The sequence below is a fragment of the Esox lucius genome, chromosome 7 (assembly GCF_011004845.1).
Source record: "Esox lucius isolate fEsoLuc1 chromosome 7, fEsoLuc1.pri, whole genome shotgun sequence".
Taxonomy (NCBI): domain Eukaryota; kingdom Metazoa; phylum Chordata; class Actinopteri; order Esociformes; family Esocidae; genus Esox; species Esox lucius.
This window is the reverse complement of record NC_047575.1, coordinates 8,385,803-8,411,073: the sequence shown is the minus strand read 5'-3', so window position 1 is coordinate 8,411,073 and position 25,271 is coordinate 8,385,803. Positions and strand designations below refer to the sequence as shown.

The 25,271-nt window shown below is 41.9% G+C and overlaps 1 protein-coding gene across 2 annotated transcripts; it reads left to right on the top strand.

Moving 5' to 3' along the window:
- The first annotated feature begins 217 nt into the window (after positions 1–217).
- apbb3 (amyloid beta (A4) precursor protein-binding, family B, member 3) lies at positions 218–25,266 on the top strand. 2 transcript variants are annotated; one of them, XM_020044009.3, is made up of 13 exons: positions 220–969; positions 10,990–11,177; positions 11,297–11,370; positions 12,832–12,883; positions 13,535–13,681; positions 14,054–14,181; positions 16,280–16,285; positions 20,357–20,471; positions 20,576–20,663; positions 20,820–20,903; positions 21,961–22,076; positions 22,764–22,943; positions 23,178–25,266. In XM_020044009.3, exons 1-13 carry the CDS (start codon positions 921–923, stop codon positions 23,403–23,405), a joined length of 1,455 nt encoding a protein of 484 aa, XP_019899568.1. In that variant the 5' UTR covers positions 220–920; the 3' UTR covers positions 23,406–25,266. The 2 variants fall into 2 exon arrangements, with proteins under 2 accessions (XP_019899569.1, XP_019899568.1); XM_020044010.3 differs by lacking the exon at positions 16,280–16,285 and having other exon boundaries at positions 218–969.
- Positions 25,267–25,271: the final 5 nt, after the last annotated feature.

Here is a 25,271-nt window from a genome sequence, read left to right as displayed (position 1 = left end):
TCTCTGAGACATCCCCTATACAAAGAGAGGTGTGCATCTCAGCTCAAATTGAATTAAATCCTATTACGACTCCCTGAACAAATACTAAATATAGGTTACATAAATCGAATTCACTCTCTGAGAAAGCTTTTTGCCCTTATTTGGCCCCCATATAACTGTTATATAGTATTTTATATGGTCAGTTGACACAATAAAAGTAAATATAGTGAAAATATGAAAAATTATGGTTTAACATAAAAAATAACCTCTTCAATGCCAATTTTCATTATGACTGTAAAATATACCTTATAATATATTTTATTATTGCTTTTCAATTCTGTTTTCCTGATCTGCACTTTGCCTTAATGCTACCTTCTCTGCCTCATGCACAGCAATCCACATAGAAAGAGAGACTACCAGCAGACGACCAGAGGAAGAGAATGAGAGAAGAAAATGTGTGTGTGTGTGTGTGTGTGTGTGGAAGGGGGGGTTGGTGAGGGGGAGTGGCGCGGAAGCTGCAGGCATCACTGAGCACAATACAGTGAGAGTGAAACGAAAGGCAGCAGCAGTATAACAAATAGCTCCCCCCCCAGCACAGATAGGAAGATAGAGACGCAGTATAAGGAGAAACACATTGCCAAGACAGAGAGGGAGAAGAGCTTGTTTCTTTTTTTCCTTGCTTTTACTCAGACATTGCCGGCCGTGACTTGCATTGGGAGGAAAGAGAGGAAGGGGTTGAGTGACAGAGTTTGACAGAGAAAGAGAGAGTGGAGTGAAGATTGTAATCCTCTTGGCATGCAAGTGTGTGTCTGGCCGATTGGCGCTGTGTGCAGTTGGAGCGAGTGCACGGGGCAGAGTTGTCTTGGTGGCATCAGGACATTTTGGTCGGGAATGTGGTGCAGCTAACCCGGGCGACCAGGAAGGAAGGGACACCTCTCATCATGCTGGGGAAGGATTACATGCTTGCTATCATCATAGTTAATTATGACGGTGAGTAAACACACGTTCTCCTGTGCTTCTCAATATTTGTTTTTCCCCTACTTGTCCCTTGAGCCTGAGAGTAAAGGGGAGAATAGGATCTGGCCAGCCAGGGAGGAGGTAGTAAAACCTGGTCTGCAGGTGTGAGATCACTGTCCGACTGTCACTGTTGTCGGGTTCAGCTGTAGGTGCTGTGTCATATAGGGCCGTCATTCTGTCCTACAGTCATTGAAGAGTGTACATGGAGATACACTGAAAAGTTTTGAATTGTGCATGTCTTAAGGTTGTTCTGTGTTTGTATTTTCATCAAGGATTCAGATAGGGAACCAGTGGATCTCAACTCCTGGCCATGGGTCCCGGCTACTGCCGGTTTTCATTCTAGCCTTTTAATCAGGGTCGGATTTAGACCTGGGACAACAGGCGAATGCAAATTGCTGTCAGGTACAACAGGAGTTGAGAAACCCTGAGTGCCTTTATTAGACAAAGAAATGTAGATCAGAGGATTCTTTGTATTTTGTCTTTGTAAAAAGGGATATATCAACCAAAATACAAAATAACACATGGATTTCCTTACACTGTAAACAGTCGGTGGGCAAGGTATGGGAGTTATCCACACTTTTGTTTCTTTCAGTGGCAGTGTTTCCAAATGCTAAGTTTTAGCACGTGGCACAAGTTCCATTTAAAGTTATTATAATTTTTGTGCATCATTTTCAAATCATCTCATGGTATTTAATCATTTGATCATACTGCTCAGTAGTGACTTACAGATTATAGAAAGGACCAAAATCCATGGAAAAAAATGTAATATTAAAACAATGAATTGAATGCAGGTATTCATTGTATCCTACTATGTTAATATTTGGAAAACAATGTAAAAGAAACAAAACAAAAGAATGGATAGCTCTCATATCTTGTCTATAAAATGCATAAAGATTACAAAAAGGTAAACATTTTGATGATGACCATGGAATGGGGAGTTCACTAGCAGCAACACATTTGTTTGTTGCTTCTGATCAGTTTAAAATATAACAATATCAATGGCTGCTCTTCCACAGACCAGTCTTAATATGAGATCATTATTCCCTCGAGTCTCTCTAGACATATTTTTGCCATTTTGCCCTTGCACTCAGTGATCCTTGAAGTCTGACATACATTTTAAAATTTCAGTGCATGTATCCAGAATATTGAAAATGTCAGTGCATGCATCCACAATGTATAATCCACAAGTGTTGAAACAGACCCATTCATTTAAATTTAGTTTCATGTGACTGTTGAGGTGAGGGTAGTCTCGTTCACTGTTTAATTGAGGGTTCCCCACACAGTAAACAAAACCAAAACCCCAAAGATATTATTTCAAAAGGACGTTATGTTTCATGTTGGTGACTGTGTGGGTTGCCATGTGATTTGGTGTTGTCTTGGTAACTGTTGCCCTGCTAGTGTTAGGAGTGGCTGTCTGATGGTTTTATTGTAGAGAGTGATGGATGGTACAGTAGGCACAGGGTTTAGTTATAAACACAGAGGAGAGGACAGTCAATGTACTGTCAACTATATGTTTATTCACTAAAATGCTGATATTACTATTACTATTATTTATTCATTAGTATTGATTTATATTGTTTTAAGATTAATTAAATATATTTTTTACAATGCATATTGGCAAGTTAGAGAATTGTGAGCATCCTCTCAGTAGGCTGCAGAAGGCTTATCGCACTGTTACTGGACCTTGTTTTTTTTCATAAGCCAAATCACCACAGGTTCCTCAGTCAAAGCATCTGCCTTAACTGTGTACGTCACTGCTCCCAAAATAACTTCCCTCCGACGAGGGGGAGGCGGAAGGGAGTGCGGAGAGTGTGTCATCCTAATTCTAGTCATGATACATGCGAACACAGTCTCTCTGTGTCAACGGCATATATCCTTGTAAAATGGACACTACACTGTCACTGTATTCAGAACATCATTTTGGTGTTTTGGCCATGGAATAATTGACTGGTAGATCCAATGTAATAACCTGCTGATAGTCAAAGATATACATTTTATATGGTGGATTTCTGTGTTCATGTTTTGGAAGGGGCTTAGGATGGGGAGTCCTGATAGCACCTTGCCAAACATTAAAATGGTCCCGTAAATGCACAGTAGGCTTTAAACACCTTGAATACACTAGTCATACCCTGCATGTGTCATATTGGCATATAGGCTACAGAGCCGCGACCAGTCTGAAGCTACTTGGCGTGGCTGGTAGAGAAGGCTGCCCTGGTCCCTGATTGAGAGCTGAATCCTAGATTGATGTTGTGATCCACTGTGGCCCGTAATCCCTTTGACGGACGGACAGAGCCCAGCTCTGACCTTGGAATGCCGCGCCGTTGGGATTACTCTCCTCCAGATGTACTCTCACTCTCTCTTCAGCCTCTCTACTTTTATAGAGTTTATCAGATTACGGTTATTATTTGTCTCTACTTAATTCTCTTTCAGCATAATGTGATTTCTTGTCTTTGTCTTTAGTCTTCTGCATGTGATAAACATGATAATATTCTATCCTTTATTTATTTTGAAACATATAGCTCTTCTTTCTAAATCCCCTTATGCCTTAATATACCATACACAATGTTGTCCAAGTGCCCATTCTCTAATTTAAGGGGCATCTAAGATTAGAAATAAAATGGACGCTATCTTACTGCAATCATTGCCATCATGACAGCTAAATTACAGCTGTTTGCAGCTACATGGGGAGCTCAGTCTGCGGCTCTGTCTTGATTGGCCATTTGGGAGCATTTTTGTAACAGGCTTAATCCAAATGTGTGTTGAGAGGCTCGAGTGTATATAGGCATGTAGAGTAGGTAGACCCAGATTTCTCTGGTAACAGGACCAATCCATGACAATGACAAAAGCAGTGAGGACTACACTGTACTGGATATAGAGAATCTGCATCTCTATAGTCACTTACTGGAGGTGAAGTGTTTGAACAAGGAATTATAAACCAATCATAAACCGGGTGATTCAAACCCTGAAGGTTGATTTACTTGTTATAGGTTGTAGGTGAATACAGTGAAGGTTGATTTACTTGTTATATGTTGTAGGTGAATACAGTGAAGGTTGATTTACTTGTTATAGGTTGTAGGTGAATACAGTGAAGGTTGATTTACTTGTTATAGGTTGTAGGTGAATACAGTGCCTTCAGGAAGTATACAGAGCGCTACATATCCGCCACATTTTGTTGTTATTGACTTAATTTATAACTGATCAAATTGCCAATTCATACAAAATAAAAAGATGAAAAAACTAAGGTACATAAGTCGTTCAGACCATTTATTCTGTACTTCATATAAGTGTTTTTGGCAGCAATTGAAGCTTCAGATTGGTTTGTGGAGAGTGTGCCTCTACCAGCGTTGCATGTCAGAATCCCACACCTGAAAATAAATGACCAGGTGTGAGAAAAAATATAAAATGAAATGGAAAATAGTCTTGCAAACTGATAATGGTTATAAGTGTTATGATTTAATAGAAAACAGCAACATTTCAGTCAAAGCCCGTTGTCAGGTGTTGCATACCTGGATTTGGGGAGTATATACCATTCTTGTAGATCCTCTCAAGCTCGGTCAGACTTAATGGGGGAGCATTAGTGAATTACAATCTTCACATGTCCTTACAGATTTTCAGTGGAATTCAAGTTCAGACTTTGGCTCAGCCCCTCGAGGACATTGACAGACTTGAAGCCACTCCAGCGTTGTCTTAGCTCTGTGCTTCAGGCAGTCAGTCAAAATGGATTTGATTACTAGGTTTTGCCACTGAGGAATACAAGAAAGTCCATAATATCAATGTGAAAAATAAAATCTGCAAATAAAACAGGAAATAATTGCTTGCATAAGTATTCACTCCCTTAACACATGAATGAACTGTGGTTCAACCAACTGGTTTAACCAAATCATATGATTAGCTGAATGCAGTCCACTTGTATGCAGTCATGGTGTTTCACATAATTTCAGGTTAAATACATCTGTCTCTGGGAGGTCCCACAGTTGGTTAGTACAATTCCTAACAAAAACGACATCATGAAGATGAAGGAACATTCCAAGCAAATTCGGAATAAGGCTCTTCAAAAGCACCAATCAGGGGTAGGATATTAAAAAAGAATCCAAGGCAGTGAATATCCCTGGAGTACAGGAACGTCCATTATTAAGAAATGGAGAGATTGTGGCACAACTGTGAGTCTGTCTACACCAGACCGTCCTAAGCAAGAACGGCGCTAGTAGGGGAGACCACAAAGAAGTCAATGATAATTCTAAAGTTACAGTCTTCCATGAGACTGCACATACTGCAACAACAGCCTTCAAAAATTTGTTTTTTTATGGGAAAGTGGTGAAAAGAACACAACTCTAGGATTTGCTAGAAGACATGTGGGAAACTGAGACCACATGGAAAAATATTCTATGGTCTAATGAGGCCAAAATTGTGACTTTTGGCCTTAATACTAAGTGCTATGTTTGGCTCCACCCTCACACCGCTCATCATCCTTACTGTGAAGCATGATGGTGGCAGCATCAAGGCAAGTGGATACTTTTCTGCATTAGGGCCTGGAAAGCTTGTGAAAAAATAGGACACAATGGGTTCAGCAAAATCCTGGAAGACCTGGGACTTGGGAGAAGATTCATCTTCCAGCAGGGCAATGACCCAAAACATAGAGCCACAGTGGCTTAAAAACACAATGGTCAGTGTTCTAGTGTCCTCTAGTCAAAGGACCCTATCTAACTTGGCGGAGCTTGTGCAATTGTGCAAGTAAACTCACGGCTGTAATTGCTTTGACTTTATGGACATCTTTTTGTGCATCTCAGTGGCAAAAACTCCTAATTAATGCATTTGGATTTCATGTTGTAATACTGTAAAAGTCCAAGGGGACTGAATACTTTTGGGAGGCACTATAGTTTGGCTGGACGGTAAGAAAGAGTCCATCTCACAAGGTTGGAGGCCTCTGTGCTTCTATAAACTTTCTATAAAATGCTTAAGCAGTTTGTTTATGCCGCAACACAATTCTATCCCTGAAGTCAAAGGAGAGTTCATTGGACTTCATGCACTCTGAGATGCACTGTGAAGTGTTGCACCCTTAATAGGAAGGTGTGTGCCTTTCTCAATTGTGTCCAATGCATTGAATTTGCTACGGGTGGACTCCAGTAGAGTTCTAGAGACATCTCAGGACATCTCAATGCATCTGAGGAATAAGAAAACCACTTGGCCATGTTCAATACCCCTTGGTGCCATTGCTTAAATAAAGTCTGCCAATCAATGTAACAAGATACTTGGGAACACCTCGAAAGACCTGCATCGATAACTGTATTTACTTAACTAAAGGCAGGCAGTGGTTGTGGCTGCATAGTGGCCAAGGCGCTTTCTGCCTGTCACAGCAGTAACGTCTCAGCCATACCTATAGCGTTGTTTGGTTTTAATACAGCCACAGTACATTAACTTCCATTGGCATTTGCTTTGCAACATTGGGTTGCAGAGGCAAGAGCAGTATAATCTCTTCATCCAGTGTACGCATCATTTGTATGCAGAAGATGGCAGAAATGGTTACCAAAGGTGAATGTTAAACTTTTATTTCGCAAACACTGGACAATGGACACGTACAATTTGGCGCAACGGCCCGGCAGGGGTGCATCGATGGAATGCGCCTACGCAGCGGCGTACAATAAGGTTACGTCTGCTCCCTTGATTGCCCACTGGATCAGCTGGCTGAGAGCTGTAGTTGCTATAGGGAGTCACGCATTGCAGACTCTCTCTGGAATTCATCAATAATTCAGTTACCTCTTCTCTCTCTCCTGGCAGTTCACTGCTGCATGGCACACTGGTCTGTAATCCGCTCTCTACTCCCAAATGTGAGTTGTGAACATAAGAACATGTAAGGCTGAGTGTGGCTTCCCTTCTGGGTTAGTGGAATGTTAGACACTATCACCTTACAGTAGTCTACGGACAGAAGCCACAGCTCTGACGGGGGTCATAGTGAAAACAACATTTAGGTTGGCCAAAAGCTAGAATTTCGGAAAGATTATTTATAATACTAAACTGTAACTGGTACAAAACTGATGACGTACATTTGAAATGTCCTACCGCAGTATTATTTAATAGTGTTGAGACAATATACTAAACCATGAAGTTCTCCATTCAGTAGAAAGCCCTCTAGAGTCAAAAGAGCCATTACAGATCCATGCAAACTGTAAACAAGGGCTATTTGGTCTACAATGTCAACACCAAAATAGTTCAATCAATACTATTTGTATGCCGCAGGGAATTAAACGCACAGCACATTCAATCTGTTATTGGTAATGTACTTTTACTGTGGAGCCTGGACACTATGCATTATAGATTTTCTCATTTCACCCAGCTTTTTTCCTTCTCTGGCTGTTCCTAAATGTGCTCCATCACACGAAGCAACTAACATGACCACTAGCTAGCTTTAAATACTAATAATGTCCTTCTGACAGTCTTTGCTTATTGCCTGCAGGCTTTGCTGCTTGCTGGGGGAAAAGAGGAATGTTTGATTGGCTCATGATGGATAAAACCATTGTAGAATATTCATGGTGGAATGCCGAACTTTTGCCACCTTATAATGTAGCGCTGCTATTGCACGCTTTTGACGGTTTGTTTGACTCCGCCATGTAGGTGGGCCCACTATTGCTGGTTATCAGGCAGCCAACCGTGGTATTGTAATCCGATGATGGAGTTGCGCTAAGCCACCCAGTCGTAGGTGAGCAGGGATTAAAGCAGAGGGTTGAGGACACATCCTCAGGTACGGAGTAGGTGTTTTTGACAATCCTCACAGCCTGAGGGCAGCTTGTCAGAAAATCCAGTATCCAATTGAACAGAGTGATGTCCAGATTTAACGTTTTAAGCTTGAGGGTGAATTCTGAGGGAAGAATAGTGTCAAATGCTGAATTCTAGTCAATAAACGTCATTCTCACAACAGTGTTCCTATTCCTCATGTGTTATTTTGGTGTTCTGAAAATCAAGGGACATTTAACATTTTATATGTTGAAGCGGAAAGCACAATGGAGTGGGTCTTGCCAATCTGCCAATAGACCATTAAGTAACTTTATGATAACCGGTGTAAGTGTAATGTTTATTATGACGTGTTACTTTGGTTTTGTTGGGAACTGTGATGATGGTGGTCTCCTTGATGTAAGTGGGAGCTACAGCTTGGAACAGCTTCAAGATGTCTGTGAAGGCGCCCGCTAGCTGGTTGGCACTAACTCTGAGGAAATGACTGGCGATGCCATCTTGGCCACCAGCTTTGTGAGTATTCACTCTCATTGAGAGGGTAACTTACGCCAACCTCAGAGAGCGAGAGCACCCAATCATCCGGGGCATTGCTGTCAGCTTCAGAGTGAACGTAGAATGTGTTGAGCTCGTCTGAGCAAGAGGCATCATGGTACCATGCAGTTTGATTTGCCCTAGTGATCCGTGGTAATGTGTAATCCCTGACACATGCATCAGAAGTCTGAGTTGTCTAGTTTGAGGATGTGTTTCTGTTCCCCATCCCCGGTGGATTTTCTAAGCTCATACCTGCTAAGTGATATATTTTGGGAGAGTTTGTTTTAGATGTGCGTGTTTAAAATCTCCTCATCAGTAAAGACAGCATGCCTTTGAAACAACTGTTGCTAGGACCCCGGGCATGGTTGGTATGGTTACCTCTATTCAGGTCAACCCGGCCCTTCTCAAGTGAACTTCACATTCTGCTTGTCATGGGATCTTGAACATGGAAATGGCCCTATAAAGCCAGAATTGGACTAAAAACACTGCTCTGTAAAATAACTCATGACCTCAGTAAGAACCCATCCAATGAGCTGTCTCCTAGTACAACCTATGAAACAACGATTAGGACTAGGATAAATCACCAGACCCTGAGCCTTTGTCCTAACCTCAAGCAACAGAATAGGGACTAAAAGCCCTAAAAGCTCTTGTTCTATTCCACTTTTGGAATTAGTGACAGCATCAACTGTTGTGACATAGGGTAGTGGCTTTGTGACACATAGATGTAGTACTGGATAGGAACGTGCGATTCTGTTTTCCTAAGCAGAAAACATCCATTCCTTTCAAACTGCCATGCAGCACTATGGTCCGTTGAGGCTGGTTCTGAGAACCCCTCCCAAGTATGAATCACTGGTAATAAATGTCAATGATGTGAAAAGGCAGGCTACAGTAAGAGAATTGTGTGTCTTCTCTGGTGGGCTTATCCTCAGGGCTGCGATGAATTCTAATTCTGGACACAGTTTTGCCGTCACTCCCAGAGGGGCTTCACTAACCCATCAATCTGCCTGTGAAATGTGCTGAATTGTGCTGCTATACAGGGTCTTGACAAGGCCCGGTCCCAGAAGTCCTGGTTGGCCCCACACCCATAAAAGCTGATGAGTTCTGGCTGTCTTTATAATACTGTTGTCTCATAGGTTTTTTTAAATCTCGCTCAAGCTGGGTTCAGCTGATCCGCTCCATCCATTGGGTGTAATTTTCTCAGGCTGTTTTTATACCGGATATGGTTGTTCTTCCTTGTCCGACACAGGGCTGACCAGGGTTAAATGACTGATGAATAAGGATGAGATGTACATAGCGAGAAATCATGAGCATTTCATTTGGGTCATGCGCACACAAAGGACAGACCAGAATTAAATAAAGGAAAGTGCATTTTGCATGCTGGATTTAGGCAATAAATCTTTCTCAACCTGGCTGTTCCATGCTCTTAGGTTGACAGTGGAATTCTGCAGAGGGTGACTTGTGCTGAGGGAAGGCACCACATAAAGAAGAGGGTGTCATTTTGGACACAGCCCATGTGTCAATATTGATCCACCTCTGGCTTTCTCAAATTTTTTATAATTTATTTCCCACCACTCAAGCTCTCCTTTTAAGCTCTGTACAGATATGCCCCACCACGCACAATTCTGGCCTTGCCTCATTACAACAACTCTGTGATATGTATGGGAGACACATGTCACGATACACACCAAGACATTTGTGCCACCCTCTGCTGAACCCTAGGCACTGTCGGAAATCCACAGCCAGGATTCATACACCTGGGCTCTTGGGGCAGCTGTACTGGGAGGCAGTGACTTAGACCACTGTACAGCTTTACTGCAGGGCAGTGACTTAGACCACTGTACAGCTTTACTGCAAGGCAGAGATCTAGAGCACTGTACAGCTGTAATTGTGAGGCAGCGACTTAGATCACTGTACAGCTATACTGCGTGGCAGTGACTTAGACCACTGTACAGCTTTACCGGGAGGCAGTGACTTAGACCACTGTACAGCTATACTGCGTGGCAGTGACTTAGACCACTGTACAGCTTTACCGGGAGGCAGTGACTTAGACCACTGTACAGCTATACTGCGTGGCAGTGACTTAGACCACTGCACAGCTGTACTGCAAGGCAGTGATCTAGAGCACTGTACAGCTGTAACTGTGAGGCAGCGACTTAGATCACTGTACAGCTTTACCGGGAGGCAGTGACTTAGACAACTGCAACACTCAGGGGCTATGTCTCTACATCCCTTTGTAATTTCTTTTATAACTGACCCTGAGTCAGTTCCATATTTATTTGCCCTTTCCAAACTGTCAGTAGAGTCCAGCCTCAGGCACTGTGTTTTTGCCAGCCAGCCCTGTGTGATGCAGAAGGACTGCATTCTCATCTGGCAACTGACGGATTAAACATGTGGCCTGAGCTCTCCATTTCCGCTCCGCTCCTCACAGTCACGTGCAGCATGCCAGCCACCGGAGAGCCAGGGTCAGCCTCTGGGCTTACCGTGCCCTTTAGACAGGTTGACGCTGCTAATGTTAGACACTGATGAGACACAGCCCCCTGGGCACGATAGACGTTAAAAAGCTGGGTTCACGTCCAGCGGGCTTTATGAATGCTATTAAATATAGACATGACATTTAATTACGCTTGTTACATTGCTGGTCGTACTGTTTATGGCAGCAGATGCTGTGATGTTGCTTGTTTGTTAAGCCTACTTTCACCACATTGCTACGATCCCTGCTTGTTCTGTGTTCTTCAGACAACATCTGGGATGACCCGAGCCTTGACCTGGACTCTGACCTGCCGTCGGGTTGGCGCACCATCCGGGACACCACTGGAACCTACTACTGGCATGTGCCAACCGGCACAACCCAATGGCAGCACCCGTCGTACGGCAATGAGGAGGACCAGAATGCCATCAGTGGAATCCCAGCCAGGGACATCAAGGTCTGGGCTTCAACTTCTAAATTCAGTTCAGTCTCTCCGTTTGACTTTGGCAGCTGTACACTGAATGTGGTTGCATCCAAGGAGAGGGATCTCTGCTCTAATAATGTCCTCTTTTCCAGAGCCTGGAGGCTGGTAGCAGACGTGAAACAAGGCCAAGGCTGACAGAGAATCCGATGGCCTCCATAAATGACAGGTACTCCTTCAAAATCCTCCGCGGACCCAAGCTAGCACTCAGTCACAAGCACTGTGGCCTTGTTACAAACTGAACTATGACGATGGATATTTTACAAGGTAAATTAGTCCGAATTTGATGAGGTACAATTTGTTTCACCTGCAGATTAGGATGCTTAGAGAGCCCTTTGAAATAAACAACATTGGTAGATGGCGCAAACAAACAGTAGGGTTAGCATGCATTAGATGCATTCGCTCTCAGTTAATGGGTTTGATGTCAAGAATGTGGCAATGTGGCACAGCGCCTCGTGGAATACTACCCGCTAACCCATTCTCAGTGTTTTGAGCAGATGTCATATCTGTCCTCTGGCTGATAATGGCAGGAATAGATAAGTCCTCTGAGACGCAGATGGGAAACCCATTAAGGCCCTAGTTCTGTTACATTTTACCACAGTCCAGCTATGGCGACCAGGATCTGAATTCATTCAAATGATTAGGAAAAATACTGTATGATATAGTGCCTAAGGCTTAACCATCTGTGACACAACAAACCTGTGTTTAATTATAGATATATCGCAATGAAGTAGGCCCAGCCTATTAGGTCAAACGCCTGGATTACCTTAAAGCTGGGATCCTTCGTTTGAGCAACAACAAATAGGTCGCCCCACCTGGGTTTTGTTAAAAAGCTGAAGTCTGTGTCTCAAAGTCATGGACAGAGCTATATGAAAGACAGTCCTGCCCGCTCATGATATCAGCATGATCGCTCTAATGTTTTCAGACTATACATTTACATTATTAACAAACATTTTAGAAGAACAGTATGTCCAAAGGTGTAGAAAGGAAGGTTTGTAGGTTCTTTGGCATGATAAATCGTCGCTGACCCTCTACCCTTTAAGGAAAGAACTCAACGATTCAATTATGTGGAGTTCTTTTGGCAGCCCTGAGGGACACTGCCACGTGAAGGGGTTGTCAAGACCACCAATAAGTGTAGTTTCTGCCACAGCTATGAGTCGAACCAGCATGCATTTTACACAGAGGGGGCTGAATATTCTGTATAGACAAAGATTGTGGAAAACGGAAAAGCCCCCGCTCACTGAGCACCGCATCAACAAATGCCCCGGTCTTTTAACGGACACAATCTTATCATACTATGCTCCATCAAAGAGAGCAACAGAAAGGGAGGAGCGCTCCCGGCTCCAGGAATCGCAGTCTCCAGTTGACTGTGTCAGAGGGAATCTACCTCTGAGGTAATCAGAATGGCTCTGTGTTTTTCTCAATCATCGCCCACTCAACAGCTGTTTTTATTTATCGGTGGCAGGCAAGAACTTTACTTTGAAAGTCCAACAGATGGACCGGATTAGATGTAACACAACGTACCAAAGGACCGCATCGAGGGAGGCAGGAAAGACTGCAGTGTAATGTGTGGTGGTTGTGGACGGTAATCCTTCATGTCATTTGACTGTGCTGCTAATCTCCCCCACAGGGTCTCCTGGCAGGACGATTATTTCTGCACCAGCATGGATCCTGACTCCAAGGTAGAGTGGGCCTAGATGTTGTCCAAAACCCATCATTCCGCACTCAACAAAACAACTTCTGACCATTACCGTCTAACAACATCCAGATGTTTCATTCACGTTAGCTTGTGGTGAAAATGTTTTGGCTCCTTGAGACAATATACAGGAAGCTGATTCAGTCATTTATTATATGAGGGACACTTTTAGAATCATAACCCTGGTCAATAGGTTTTTGTCCATGCTGCTTTCAGTGCATTTTATAGATCATGTCCACTAAAAGGATGTGAAAGTAATCTCTCAGGAAAGGAACAGTATTGATTTAAAGTCGATAAATGAATTATATAGAAGCATCATGTTGGTATGTTTCAGCTAAATACACATTATACTGCATATTATTGAAAAGCTCACATGATCACAATCTAGGACCAATTACCTGGAGACAATTACCTGGAGACAATTACCTCAAAAATATTTGTGATTTTTTTTTATCCATCCCTCTCTTGCACCCTGTACTTTATTTTCTCTGGTTCGTCCTCCGCACCTCTACCACGCACTCCTTTCCTTTGGGGGGGGGCGGCGTTCCTCCGCACCTCTACCACGCACTCCTTTCCTTTGGGGGGGGGCGGCGTTCCTCCGCACCTCTACCACGCACTCCTTTCCTTTCCTCCGCAGTGTTTTGCTGTGCGCTCTCTGGGCTGGGTGGAGATCCCAGAGGAGGAGCTGGCTCCAGGGAAGAGCAGTCTGGCAGTCAATAACTGCATCCAGCAGCTGTCCAGCAGCAAGGCGGAGGCCCGAGATGCCCTGGGTGCTTGGGGAGAGGTGAGAGGAGGGGTGGTGATGGTGAGAGTACCTCAGATAATGGCTAACTGAGGTTTAAATGTGATTCTAATTATAGATTATGCACATATATCACCCATCCAGAACCCAAACATATTTTGTTCATTGCAAATGTCCCAGACTATATATTTAACCAGGTACGCCAAACAATCAAACATAAAGACAATCCAAAAACGATGTGCAACCCATACAATTACCAATAACTTAATCACAAACATGGACAGACACAAAATGCTGTTGCGATGCTACGCCATCTTGGGTCTATTGTTTCAAGCAGTGCACCTGAGCTTGGCTGGGCAGATTACCTACACTGCCCTGACAGAGTGGTCTCATTGAAGCCTCTGCCGTCCACAGGGCCAGGACATGATGATGGTACTGAAGAAGGACACCCTTAGCCTGATGGACCCAGTGGACCGCAGCCTTGTCCACTGCCAGCCCATCATCAACATCCGCGTGTGGGGCGTGGGCTGCAACAACGGCAGGTGGGCCAACCTGGGGATCGTATGGGCAAATACTCAAGTCCTCTCTGTTTCTTATGGTCAGTGTCTGTACAGTACCTGCAATGTCGCTTAACCAAGTAGTTTTGCAACATTTGGTAATCTGTGTGGTGTAGTGGGCCAGGTTAATGCGGGGGCTTACAGGCAGTGGTTAAATTGAAATTTGGGAGGCGGTGGGGCCCTACATTTGTGGTCGGGGGGGCATCTGTGTTAGTATAATGTATTGGCAAAGAGGTGCTTGTTCTAGGATATTGACATATTCAAAACTGCCATACAGACACTCATTTCTAATAAACAAGAAATATGCTAACTATTGAAGTTAAAGGGAATTAATTGAGTTTATGCATAGCCCATGTGTTTATGCCAAATACTTTCTAAACCAAGAAACCAAATTAAAACAGATGCCCTATATAGTTAAGATATATGGGAAGCTATACCAAACATATTTTTATATTGTAGCTAAGTGAAAATTAGGATGATCACAGTGTTTCAGGTTAGAAGGCATATGTGAATTTACACAGTTCCAATTCATACAGTAGCCTAGCTGATTATCTCTGTTGTCCTACTGGCCTAAAGATTTCTCATATAAATTCTTGCATAATAGAACACAACAAGTCTTGTTTTCATCTGACACGTTTCACTACTTAAATCATTCTGGCATCAAGACAGTACACTATTGTTATACCAAAATGTATGAATGGAAAGAGAGAGAAAAATGTCTAAAAACATTGTTTAGCTATTCTATCATAAGGTCAAGTATGTAGCCATAGTGTATTTGTGCCCTATGTCAATCTCATTACAAATATACACAGGCAGGTTTTCCAATGTATTTTTTTTTTGTTGAAGAATTTGAAGATGGTTTATTGGGCAGGAAGGTGGTAATTTCTTGCTGAAAGAGCATAAGGTCGGATTCAAACTCATGTTGCAGCAGTGTAAGTGGGAGACTGCAGTAGACTGCTCTGCCACCCTAGGCCACAAGGGTGGGCCGAAATGTCAGAACAAACTAGAAGACAAAGACTAAAAACATCAGAATAACAATCCCCCAAAAATGAAACAGTCCTATCCTCTTCCCAACAGACTGACCAGGTTGGTTTTGTTGATCTCAGTTGGACATTGTCAGAGTAGCCACTTAGTGTGCCCAAATGAAAAAAGATGTGGTCTGTAGTGCAAACGACAGAATTCTTTGTTTTTTTTAATTAAACAGAGAAGAAGAAAAAAAAACTTGGCCTATGCTAATTTCATAAAAATACAGTCTTAACGGCACATGTTATTATCTCTTTATTATTATAAATATTATTCTTTGTGTGTGTGTGTGTGTATGTGTGTTGGCGGGGTGGTCTATTAAACAGATGTACAGAGGTGACTTAGTAGGAAGGTGAGCAGGGTAGTGAAAGCCTGACTGGGAAGTGGCCCCCGGTCTCTGGTGGGTGACGGTATCTAGCCTTAATCTGGCCCTGGTAGATTAGTTCTGATCCATACGTATTAGAGAAGGTTCCAGTTTGGGTAGTCACCACAGGAACATACTCCGTTCTAAGAGATATTTCGACATGATCACATTTAAAAAACAGTACAGTAGGGTGGAACTGACTGACAGACGTACAATGCTATAATTTGGTAAACCAATGCTCTTGGGTTGTTCAGTCAAGAACTATTTAACGTGTAAAGTTTTGATAACATGTAAATATTCCATTAAGTATTTGATTTGTATTGTTTTTCTATGGGCTGGGGTAAGGTTAGGTTCAGGGTCACAGATAATACAGTCACAGATTATGGTAAATCCATCTGAGGGCGTAAATATTCACCTTGCGTTTTTGAAGTGGAAAATTCCAGCATTGACCTGATGATGGTGTCAGCAGTGCTACAATTCAGATACCGGCTGAGTAGAATAGATGAGGCCTGGAGAAAGAAACGTGATGTGGATATACAAAGAAAAGGCGTTTGAAAGACCCGGGCCAAGAGTCAAAATATAGGTTACACATAGATGTAGTTCTGAGCCAATGCCAGCATTTTGTCTCCTGCCAAAGGCAGTTGTAATAATTCACTTTCTTTCACTTTCTTTCTTTCTGCCACTCACGAAAAACAGAGACAGGTAATCACCCTTTTCTTGGTCAACTAATTTGCTGTTGACATGCCATTTGTGCCAGTTTGCATCATGATCTCAAGCGAAAGCTCAGTGCCTCATTAGGCTCTATGTAATCATGCTGTGTATTGTCTCATCAAATATGTAGATATTGTTTTGTTGATATGCTACTGTACTGTATATAATGTCTCTCGTGCTGCTCATGCATGTTCAAAAGAAACCCTGTCCGTTTTTTCCTCAAACTCTAGTGGCCCTTAAGTCTTATGCAGTGTGAATCCTGATCTGGCATGTACTTGTCTCACAACAAATGCCCATTCAGCACTATCCCAGACTGTCTTGCTGTATTCTCAAATTAGTATGTTAGATGATAGATGTATAAAGCAACTCTCTCAACGGTTCAACTCCCTGAAGTATATTCAGCTCAGACTACTGTCTTAATTAATTGGAAGCCATTGTGATTTCATTCTGATTGGACAGAATTTAATCACAATGTACAGAGGAGATACAACAAAAACAGTAACAGGTAAGACCAGGAAATGAACCCCATTGGAAGTACAGTATATGTGAACTAGAGCTGTGACGAAATTGTCCACTTAGCCTGACTTGTGTAAATTAATTAAACAGGTTTTACAACACAGTTGAATGGGCATTTTTTGATGAAAGGACCAGGATGGCTAGCTGGGTCATGTCCAAATGAGCATCCCCCCTGCCTCAGCCAACACTCCCTTCTTTCTCCTGTGCCAGCCAGAGTCAAGCTGCAAGGTCGCACCTGCCACTATGACAAATTCTCCCCATGTACTGCTCGCTTAAACTGTATTATACCCACACAAAAGACATGGATTATCTGTCATAAAACAGCTTCCATTCCACCGTGGACAGAATGCAGAGACATACACAAACACATTTTACATTTTATTGTCCTGGCAAGGCCCCCCAAAATAAATTTCATCCGAATTCTATTTTATCCTACCTCTAAACATAACCTTACTCAATTCTAGCTTTTACCCTAAAACTAAGCCCTTAAGCCTTATTGAACTTTCTGTATTTTGCTATCCATGCTCTGATTTCTATTACTAATAAGTGTAGTCAAACATGTAATTTCAACAACACAGACATGCCAACACCCACACACAAACACTTAATACAATGCTGTGTGTACAAGACCAGAGGACATGCTTAGTGGAATGTGCTGACTGCCAATCTGTTTGAGTGGTTCCCTGAGCGGTAGTTGGGGCAGTTGTGGGCCTACCGTTCATGCGGATGTGCAGGTCATACTACTTCAGTATTTTCAATAATTGAAAGACTGTGGGTGTCAACAGCCAATTCTGGTGCAGCAAAGTTGTGGCCTGGATAAAAGCACTGTTGCTTGGGATCATTTTCTGTGTTTAAACTAACTAATTCCTGACTGAAGGGCTAGAAGATTCTGTCAGTGCAAAGCTTAGTTCTGAGCATCAAGGTTTTCACATCCCAGACCTCAGAACTGTTTTGTAGAGAATTCTTCTTCAAGAACCCAATGAAATCAAAATGAAAATGAAGCCTTATGCTTCTTGAAGGACAATCTGGGTTCAGGCATAAGGTTCAATCTGCACAAACTGGCAAATATATTTAAATAGAAAAGTACAGAAATGTTTGGCCAATATGATGATTCTTAATTCTTCCTAATCAAACGGTGGCCTTGAAGTGCAAATCACAACAGCAATAAGAAAAACGCAACAACAAATCAGAAAACACAATGGAAAATCAGAAAACACAACAACAAATCAGAAAACACAACAACAAATCATCAAACACAACGGCAAATCATAAAACACAAGACAAATCATAAAACACAAGACAAATCATAAAACAGAACGGCAAATCATGAAACACAACAACTCATCATGAAACACAACAACACATCATGAAACACAACAACAAATCCTAAATTTAATAACATAAAATGTTAAAGTTATGGGCATTATGGAAAGGTGGTGAAAGAAACAGTTACAGAAATTGCAAAAGAGGATAAGAACCTATGAGATGCATTGTTGTTTTCTCATAGTATTTATTTGGTTTCTGTTTGTTTTCTGTTCTATGTGACTTTTGTATAGCGTCTTTGGGTCCCTGAAAAGCGCTATATAAATATAATGTATTATTATAATTATTATAATGAAGGACTTTCACAAGAACATTCTGAAATATCAGACTTAAAAATACGAATTATTTCAAAATCATAAATGTTTGCAGATAGAACCTTATGAACACAAAAAGACAGAACCTTCTTGTTCCAAGGTCAAGAATTTTATCTCCAAGATACATAAAGACAACTGCATCCACTGAGCTTTGTTTCAATAAGCAACTGCACATGGGATACAGAACAGCTCTTCATTAAATAAATCTGAAAGTTTACAGTACCTTGTCAGTTGGGTAACTTTGTTCTGATAGTTCCTCCATTGCAAAAAGTGACTTTTAAGCAAAGCCTAAATCACTTGGGTCAAAGATTAATAAACATAAATTGTTTTTTTCCTGCCTTATACAGTATATACAGTATGCCAAAAAAATATTTTACTTAGTCTTCAGAAAGTATTCAGACCCCTTAACTTTTTTATATGCTGTTACAGACTTTGGGCATCAGTCTAAACATAATACCCCAATAAAACAAAATGAAATATCTCTTGTACATAAGTATTCAGACCCTTTATTCAGTACTTTAAGCTTTAAGACTTCTTCGGTATACCTCCATCAGCTTTGCATACCTCGATTTGGGCAATTTCTCGTATTCTTATTTGTAGATCTTCTCACAGATTTTTAATGGGGTTCAAGTCCGGGCTTTGGCTGGGCATTAACAGACATTTACATTGGTAATTTTTTTAGTCTCATCACACCAGAGAATATCCGCTTTTCACTTCCCATTCTACCCGCTAGCCATCTAGCTAACTAGGTAGTTCTTACTGCTGATGCTTGGCCCCTTCCCCTTTCCCACAAATTACTTTTGCCACTTCCCAGGCCACAAGTACGTAACAATGACTTGCTTGGTCAAATGACTTGCTTGGTCAAATGAAGGTTAAATAAAAAAGAAGAGTCTTGGCGGTTCTAATCTTCTTCCATTTCACAATGATGGGGACCACTGTGCTCCTGGGAGCTTACCATGCTTTAGCAATTACTTCATAACCTTCCTCAGATCTATGCCTTGACACAATTCTTCAAGGTTTCCAGAGAGTTTCTTGGACTTCATAACTTAAGTTTTGCTCTGAGATGCAGTGTGAGGTGTGGAACCTTATATAGGCTGTTCTGTGTTTTTAAATCATGTCGAATCAGTTGAATTTGCCCCAAGTGGACTCCAATGAAGTTGTAGACAAATCTCAAGGATGATTAAAGGACAGTATGCATCTGAGCTTAGTTTTGAGTGTCATGGCAAAGGGTCTGATTATTTATTTACATTAAATATGTTAGTGTTTATTTTTCAATAAATCGGCACTCATTTTTAAAAACAAATTCACTTTGTCATTATGTGGTATTGTAAATTGTGTAAATTAATTTATCACTAGTACATTTTCAACAACATTAAAATTATGTGAATATATGTATAAATACATGACTTGAAAATCACTTTCTGCAGGATAGAAATTTGTGATGCAGTTATAATGTACATTCTTTGTCTCTGTTCCTTAATGTGCTGAGAAAGTTATCGGTCCATGAGGATAGCTATTACATGTCATCTGATACAGCCTATTCATCCCAGCTGCTGATGAGGGGAGAAGCATGAGGTCACATTGTGTTCTGTTACTGATATACTCAATGTCATGAGGGTCTGTGCTGTGTTCAGTGCTCTGTTGCTTAGTCGTTGGATGTTTGTGCATTTTTAAACGTTACGTGATACGGATTGGTGCAGCACTGGCTTTAGTTGAGCACAGTCATGCAAAAAAGCATAACGTTTGATTTATAACATGCTTTTGAATTCCATTCCATTTGTATTCGTATCCGTTTTATTCAGTACCGGATCAAAAGAAAAAGTCATCTAAAGTACTTTTCTACACAAGACATAAAGGCAACGCATGTTGGCTGTGTTAATCTTTGCTCTGGTGTTCTCTTCATTAACAGAGACTTTGCCTTTGTGGCTAGTGACAAAGACACATGTATGCTGAAGTGCCATGTGTTTCGCTGCAGCGCCCCGGCAAAAACAATCGCCACAGCTTTACACGAAATGTGCTCAAAGGTAACCTCAAAATCTGAAACAGGATGTGGTTTTAAGTCCCTTTTAGGCCACCGTAATTCATTCTAGAGTGAGCCAGTGTGAATGATGTATCTGTTTGTGTCCAGATCTTGGAGGAGAAGACCACTGGAAGCCCATCTATGGCCCGCTCCCTCACCATGGAGAGTATCTCCCCAGAGGACCTGCCACGTCAAGGTACAGAAACCTGGCCAAACTCAGAGCCTATAAAAACCTGCAGTTACATAACATGTATGGATTTTCTGACTGGATCAATGCGTAGTTTATTGTAAACTTCAAAATATGGCAGCTGTCACATTAATAATGTGATTATTATTTGGATTTTTGCTACAGTGGACTTTCTGGATGCAATGAAGCAAACAGTGCAGAAGTTTGAGGTGCAATACATTGGAAACCTGCCTGTCTCCAGGGCAATGGGTTGGTTACCTTATTCTATTCTTGTCTATTTTTTTTACTTGCGCTTTTCGATGCAGTCTAGGATCTGAAGCACAAATCTGTAACCTATAATAAGAATTGTCTTTGCACATTAACAAAATATAATTTCAAATGGCAAAATAAATCAGTAGGCATCTATGTTTTCTTTTGCAGTTTCTAACAAATCACAAGAAATCAATTACACACAAAAAAAAAACAGGGACCAGTTTTGGCTTATGAGCACCACTTTCAAAACTACTTTCAGGAATTATGGAGTGCTTCTTTCAACTGGCAAACACCGTCAAACTTTACCATTAATTTGAGCCAGGTCTCTCTTGGAGCATAGATTTGTGAATCTCACTGACACTAAGCTGTAAAAATAAAAGAAAGGTTAAAAGTGTTTCTATTTCTTCTATGTATTAAATCTGAATAAAGAACAGAGAGCTAAAGCTCTTCTCAATAACAGCCTTAAGAATCATTGGGGAACGAAGGTTCAGTAATAACCACCAGATATTGCTGGTGGACTAAAAATCCTCTAGGACTCACACAAACATTTAAAATCAGGACCGTTGTGAGACCAAGGACAGCAGCTTCTTATCCTCCACACAAACGCTGAGTCACGTTGTGTACCAGGCTGCCGGCACTAGCTAATGCTCCGGTTCAGTGTGTCAGTTGGCTGGCGCTGGGCTAGGCACCGTCTAGCGATAAAACTGAAAACAAAGTATACATTACAGGCTTCAAAAACAGCCTCCATCAAGGTGCCCTGCCTGCTGACCGACACAGAGCCCGCCATCACACACATTATGTCAGAGATATTAAGGTCCACTGAGATGCTGTCATCTTGTTAATGATGACAAGCCATTTTTCTTCATTCAAAATCAAACACCTGAGGGCATGACCACTTCGAGTAACAATCGCTGGAAGGATGTTTGATTATGACCTGTGGTACAGAGAGTGGATTCACCCTGGCCTTACTGGTTTTACTTTAAGAAGTCAGTTTGTGGTTGCTGAAGCGGCTTTACTAAGTTGCTGTGTGTGTGTGGGTGTGATCCTCTGGCAGGAATGGAGGTGCTGAACAGGGCCATAGAGAGCATCATGAACACATCCGACAGCGACGAGTGGGAACCCATCGTCATCCACATCTCTGATACCGTGCTTTCGCTCTGGAAAGGAGAGGTGAGGGGGGCTTACTGCAAACGCTGTGGTCAGACTAACCAATGAAATGACTACCTTTCTTTCTGCACTCATTCCAAACTCTATCACCAACTAATCTCTTTCTACCCGTTTGTCTCTTCGTTTGAAACTGTCTCTCTCTCTCTGTCCCTCTGTGTCCCCTTCCTCTCTGTCCCTCTGTGTCCCCTTCCTCTCTGTCCGTTCTCTCTGTCCTTCTGTGTCCCCTTCCTCTCTGTCTGTTCTCTCTGTCCTTCTGTGTCCCCTTCCTCTCTGTCCGTTCTCTCTGTCCTTCTGTGTCCCCTTCCTCTCTGTCTGTTCTCTCTGTCCTTCTGTGTCCCCTTCCTCTCTGTCCGTTCTCTCTGTCCTTCTGTGTCCCCTTCCTCTCTGTCCGTTCTCTCTGTCCTTCTGTGTCCCCTTCCTCTCTGTCTGTTCTCTCTGTCCTTCTGTGTCCCCTTCCTCTCTGTCTGTTCTCTCTGTCCCTCTGTGTCCTCTTCCTCTCTGTCCCTCTGTGTCCTCTTCCTCTCTGTCCCTCTGTGTCCTCTTCCTCTCTGTTCTGTTCTCTCTGTCCCTCTGTGTCCCCTTCCTCTCTGTCCACTCTCTCTGTCCCTCTGTGTCACCTTCCTCTCTTTCTCTCTCTGTCCCTCTGTGTCCCCTTCCTCTCTGTTCCGTTCTCTGGGACTTCTCTTCCAGGACAGAGATGATCCTTTCTGGGAATGTCAAGTGCGTTACTTGACATTTTTGGGGGTGGGCCATGACACACACACCTTTGCCGTGATTGTGGACGGCGGGACGCAGCGGTTTGAGTGTCACGTGTTCTGGTGCGAGCCAGACGCTGGGGTCCTCTCTGAAGCTGTGCAGGCTGCGTGCATGGTGAGTGAAGGGATGGGTTGAGAACTGATGTACAAAATGTCTTCCGTGCAGTAGCCAATCTAGCAATACTTGATTATTATACATGATACCTTGGTTGAATGATTCATATTTTAATGGGAAGTAGTAGATACTTCTAAAGAAAGTAATTAAGCGATGACTCATGTGCAGTATCTTTCTGACATGGAAAGAGAAGTGAGGTCATTGCTTAACATGGCTTTATTGTGCCCCCTGCAGGTCCAGTACCAAAAGTGCTTAGTGGCCCAGACTCCGCCGCCCAGGTCCAAAATGTGGCGGGCAGGTTCCAAGGTGAAGCGCGCCAATTCCATGGATGGCTTCACTTTCACGGCTCCCTGTCACCAAGGACTTTCCCCCCCGAAGACAGGCTCCACCACCGCCAAGAAGGGCATGCTGGCATTTTTCGAGACTTTCAGAAATAAACAGTCAGCAGTTTCCACACCCTAACAACCATAGAGGGAGCGAGGAATGGAGGCAAGGGCAGAAGGAGTTGTAAAGAGGCGTGAAACACATATGTAACGACAGATGTATAATCAGACATTAGAACGTGACGTGTGATGGACAGCTGAGCTTAGATTGTATTATGCCAGGCAGGGATGGCCAAAATTATTTTAGACAAATCACACTGGCGGCGCTTCTGTGGGTATACAACATATCTCAACTACGCTGGTTTGTGGTACAGTTTTAGAAAAGAACACTGAGGTGCTGTACTTGGACATTCCATACCTTTCTTGTCAAGGAATATATGAAGTCATTAGGATATACTAGACTTGTACTTATAGGGTGAAATGACATCCAAAACAAAATAGCGAGCCCCACTTCTAAGTGCAACATACAGTAGCAAAAAATGTTGTGCAATAATTGACAATTCTTACCTGGAACTGAACATCAGCAAAGTGTAACAGTGACATTATTCTGGTACAATAAATGTAGCTGCATAGGTTGTATTAACTACTTCTACTGTTCTTTCTGTTAAGTCTAAAATGATATTTAACTTCTGATCTAGAATTAATCACAGTGTCTCAACATATAGTATATACTACTTCTGATAATTGATCAAAAATACCTTTCAGTCCTCCTAATGTGAGATTGTGCATCATGGATTGTGCATCACTTTATTCTGCCAATATTATATGTTTCAGTTTCAAATTAGACATGGCTAAATTGAAAAGCAGACCAATGAACAAATTAAGTCCAACTAGATGTTGGCTTCGTTTTAAGCTTTCTTTTATGATACAGCATACTCAGATTTATTCTTAAGCCAGGAACCAGGAATGATGCCAGTAATAAAATGGCCGGCTCATTTGAGAGGAAATTAAGGTGTTTTAAGGTAAGATTCTGTTCTGTTAAACAGAATACGGTACAACACAAAAACTTTGAAAGTGAATCAAGATCAAGAACAAAAAAAATCAAGAACAAAAGTCTTGATTTTGAAATATATGGAGACTGTGTTATTTGAATCTGTTATTTTGCTTGATGGCCCTGACGCTCTACAGAAGCACTGCATGCGTTCGCACCCCCTCTGGAATGAAAGGCTTTGCTCAGGTACTTTACATGCTGTCAGTGATGAAAACAAAACTCTCAAAAGCAAAAGTAAAAATGTGTAAATTACTTACTAAAGTTTAAATGCAACCAGCCACCACAATGAAAACCTGTGTTTGAATGTTCCTGTTGGAGAACATCTTTACTTGAACAAATGTACCCTGGATTGATATACTTTACATGTATATCAGATCATTTCTATGATTCCTCCCAAAATGTAAATGTATTTACACTGCATAAAATGAAATATCTAAAAGGCTTAACAACAGATCAGGGCATGCTGAAATTCAAAGTCATTAGCGATATTAGACTTGGGCACACAAATAGAATGGCACTTCAGAGAGGGCATGCTAAATACTACTGATATGCATCTGCTCTTCCTCCCCGATTCGTAATATGTTTTATGAACTAAAACAACTCAGGTCTCCTCATTAATCAAAGGATCATGTCAAAGTCGGAAAAATGAAAAGTCAGAGCTTTGCTGTAAAAGAACATAGACTGAGAAGTTACATCCTTACTATCCAGGAGAATTTGTTAAAGGTAATGTCATAAAATGGTCATGTAGCACCTTGAGATTTTTTTCCTGCTATTTATACTACTAGTAAATAAATGTCTCTCTATATTTGCAGTACTTTAGCACAAAATAAAATAGGATGTCATGTAAAGGCAGTTTTTTAAAATTGTTAATATATTGCACAGCTGTACCTAAATAGGTCCACATTGTGGTGGTCTATGCTGGAATAATAAATTGCTTGGAAATCCTCTTTTCCG

Bases quoted from the DNA above. Each gene is read 5' to 3' on its own strand.
- apbb3 (XM_020044009.3), top strand. From the start codon at position 921: ATGCTGGGGAAGGATTACATGCTTGCTATCATCATAGTTAATTATGAC. The intron at 22,077-22,763 runs GTGAGGGGGGCT...CTTCTCTTCCAG, and splicing joins TTTCGCTCTGGAAAGGAGAG to GACAGAGATGATCCTTTCTG. The intron at 22,944-23,177 runs GTGAGTGAAGGG...TGCCCCCTGCAG, and splicing joins CTGTGCAGGCTGCGTGCATG to GTCCAGTACCAAAAGTGCTT.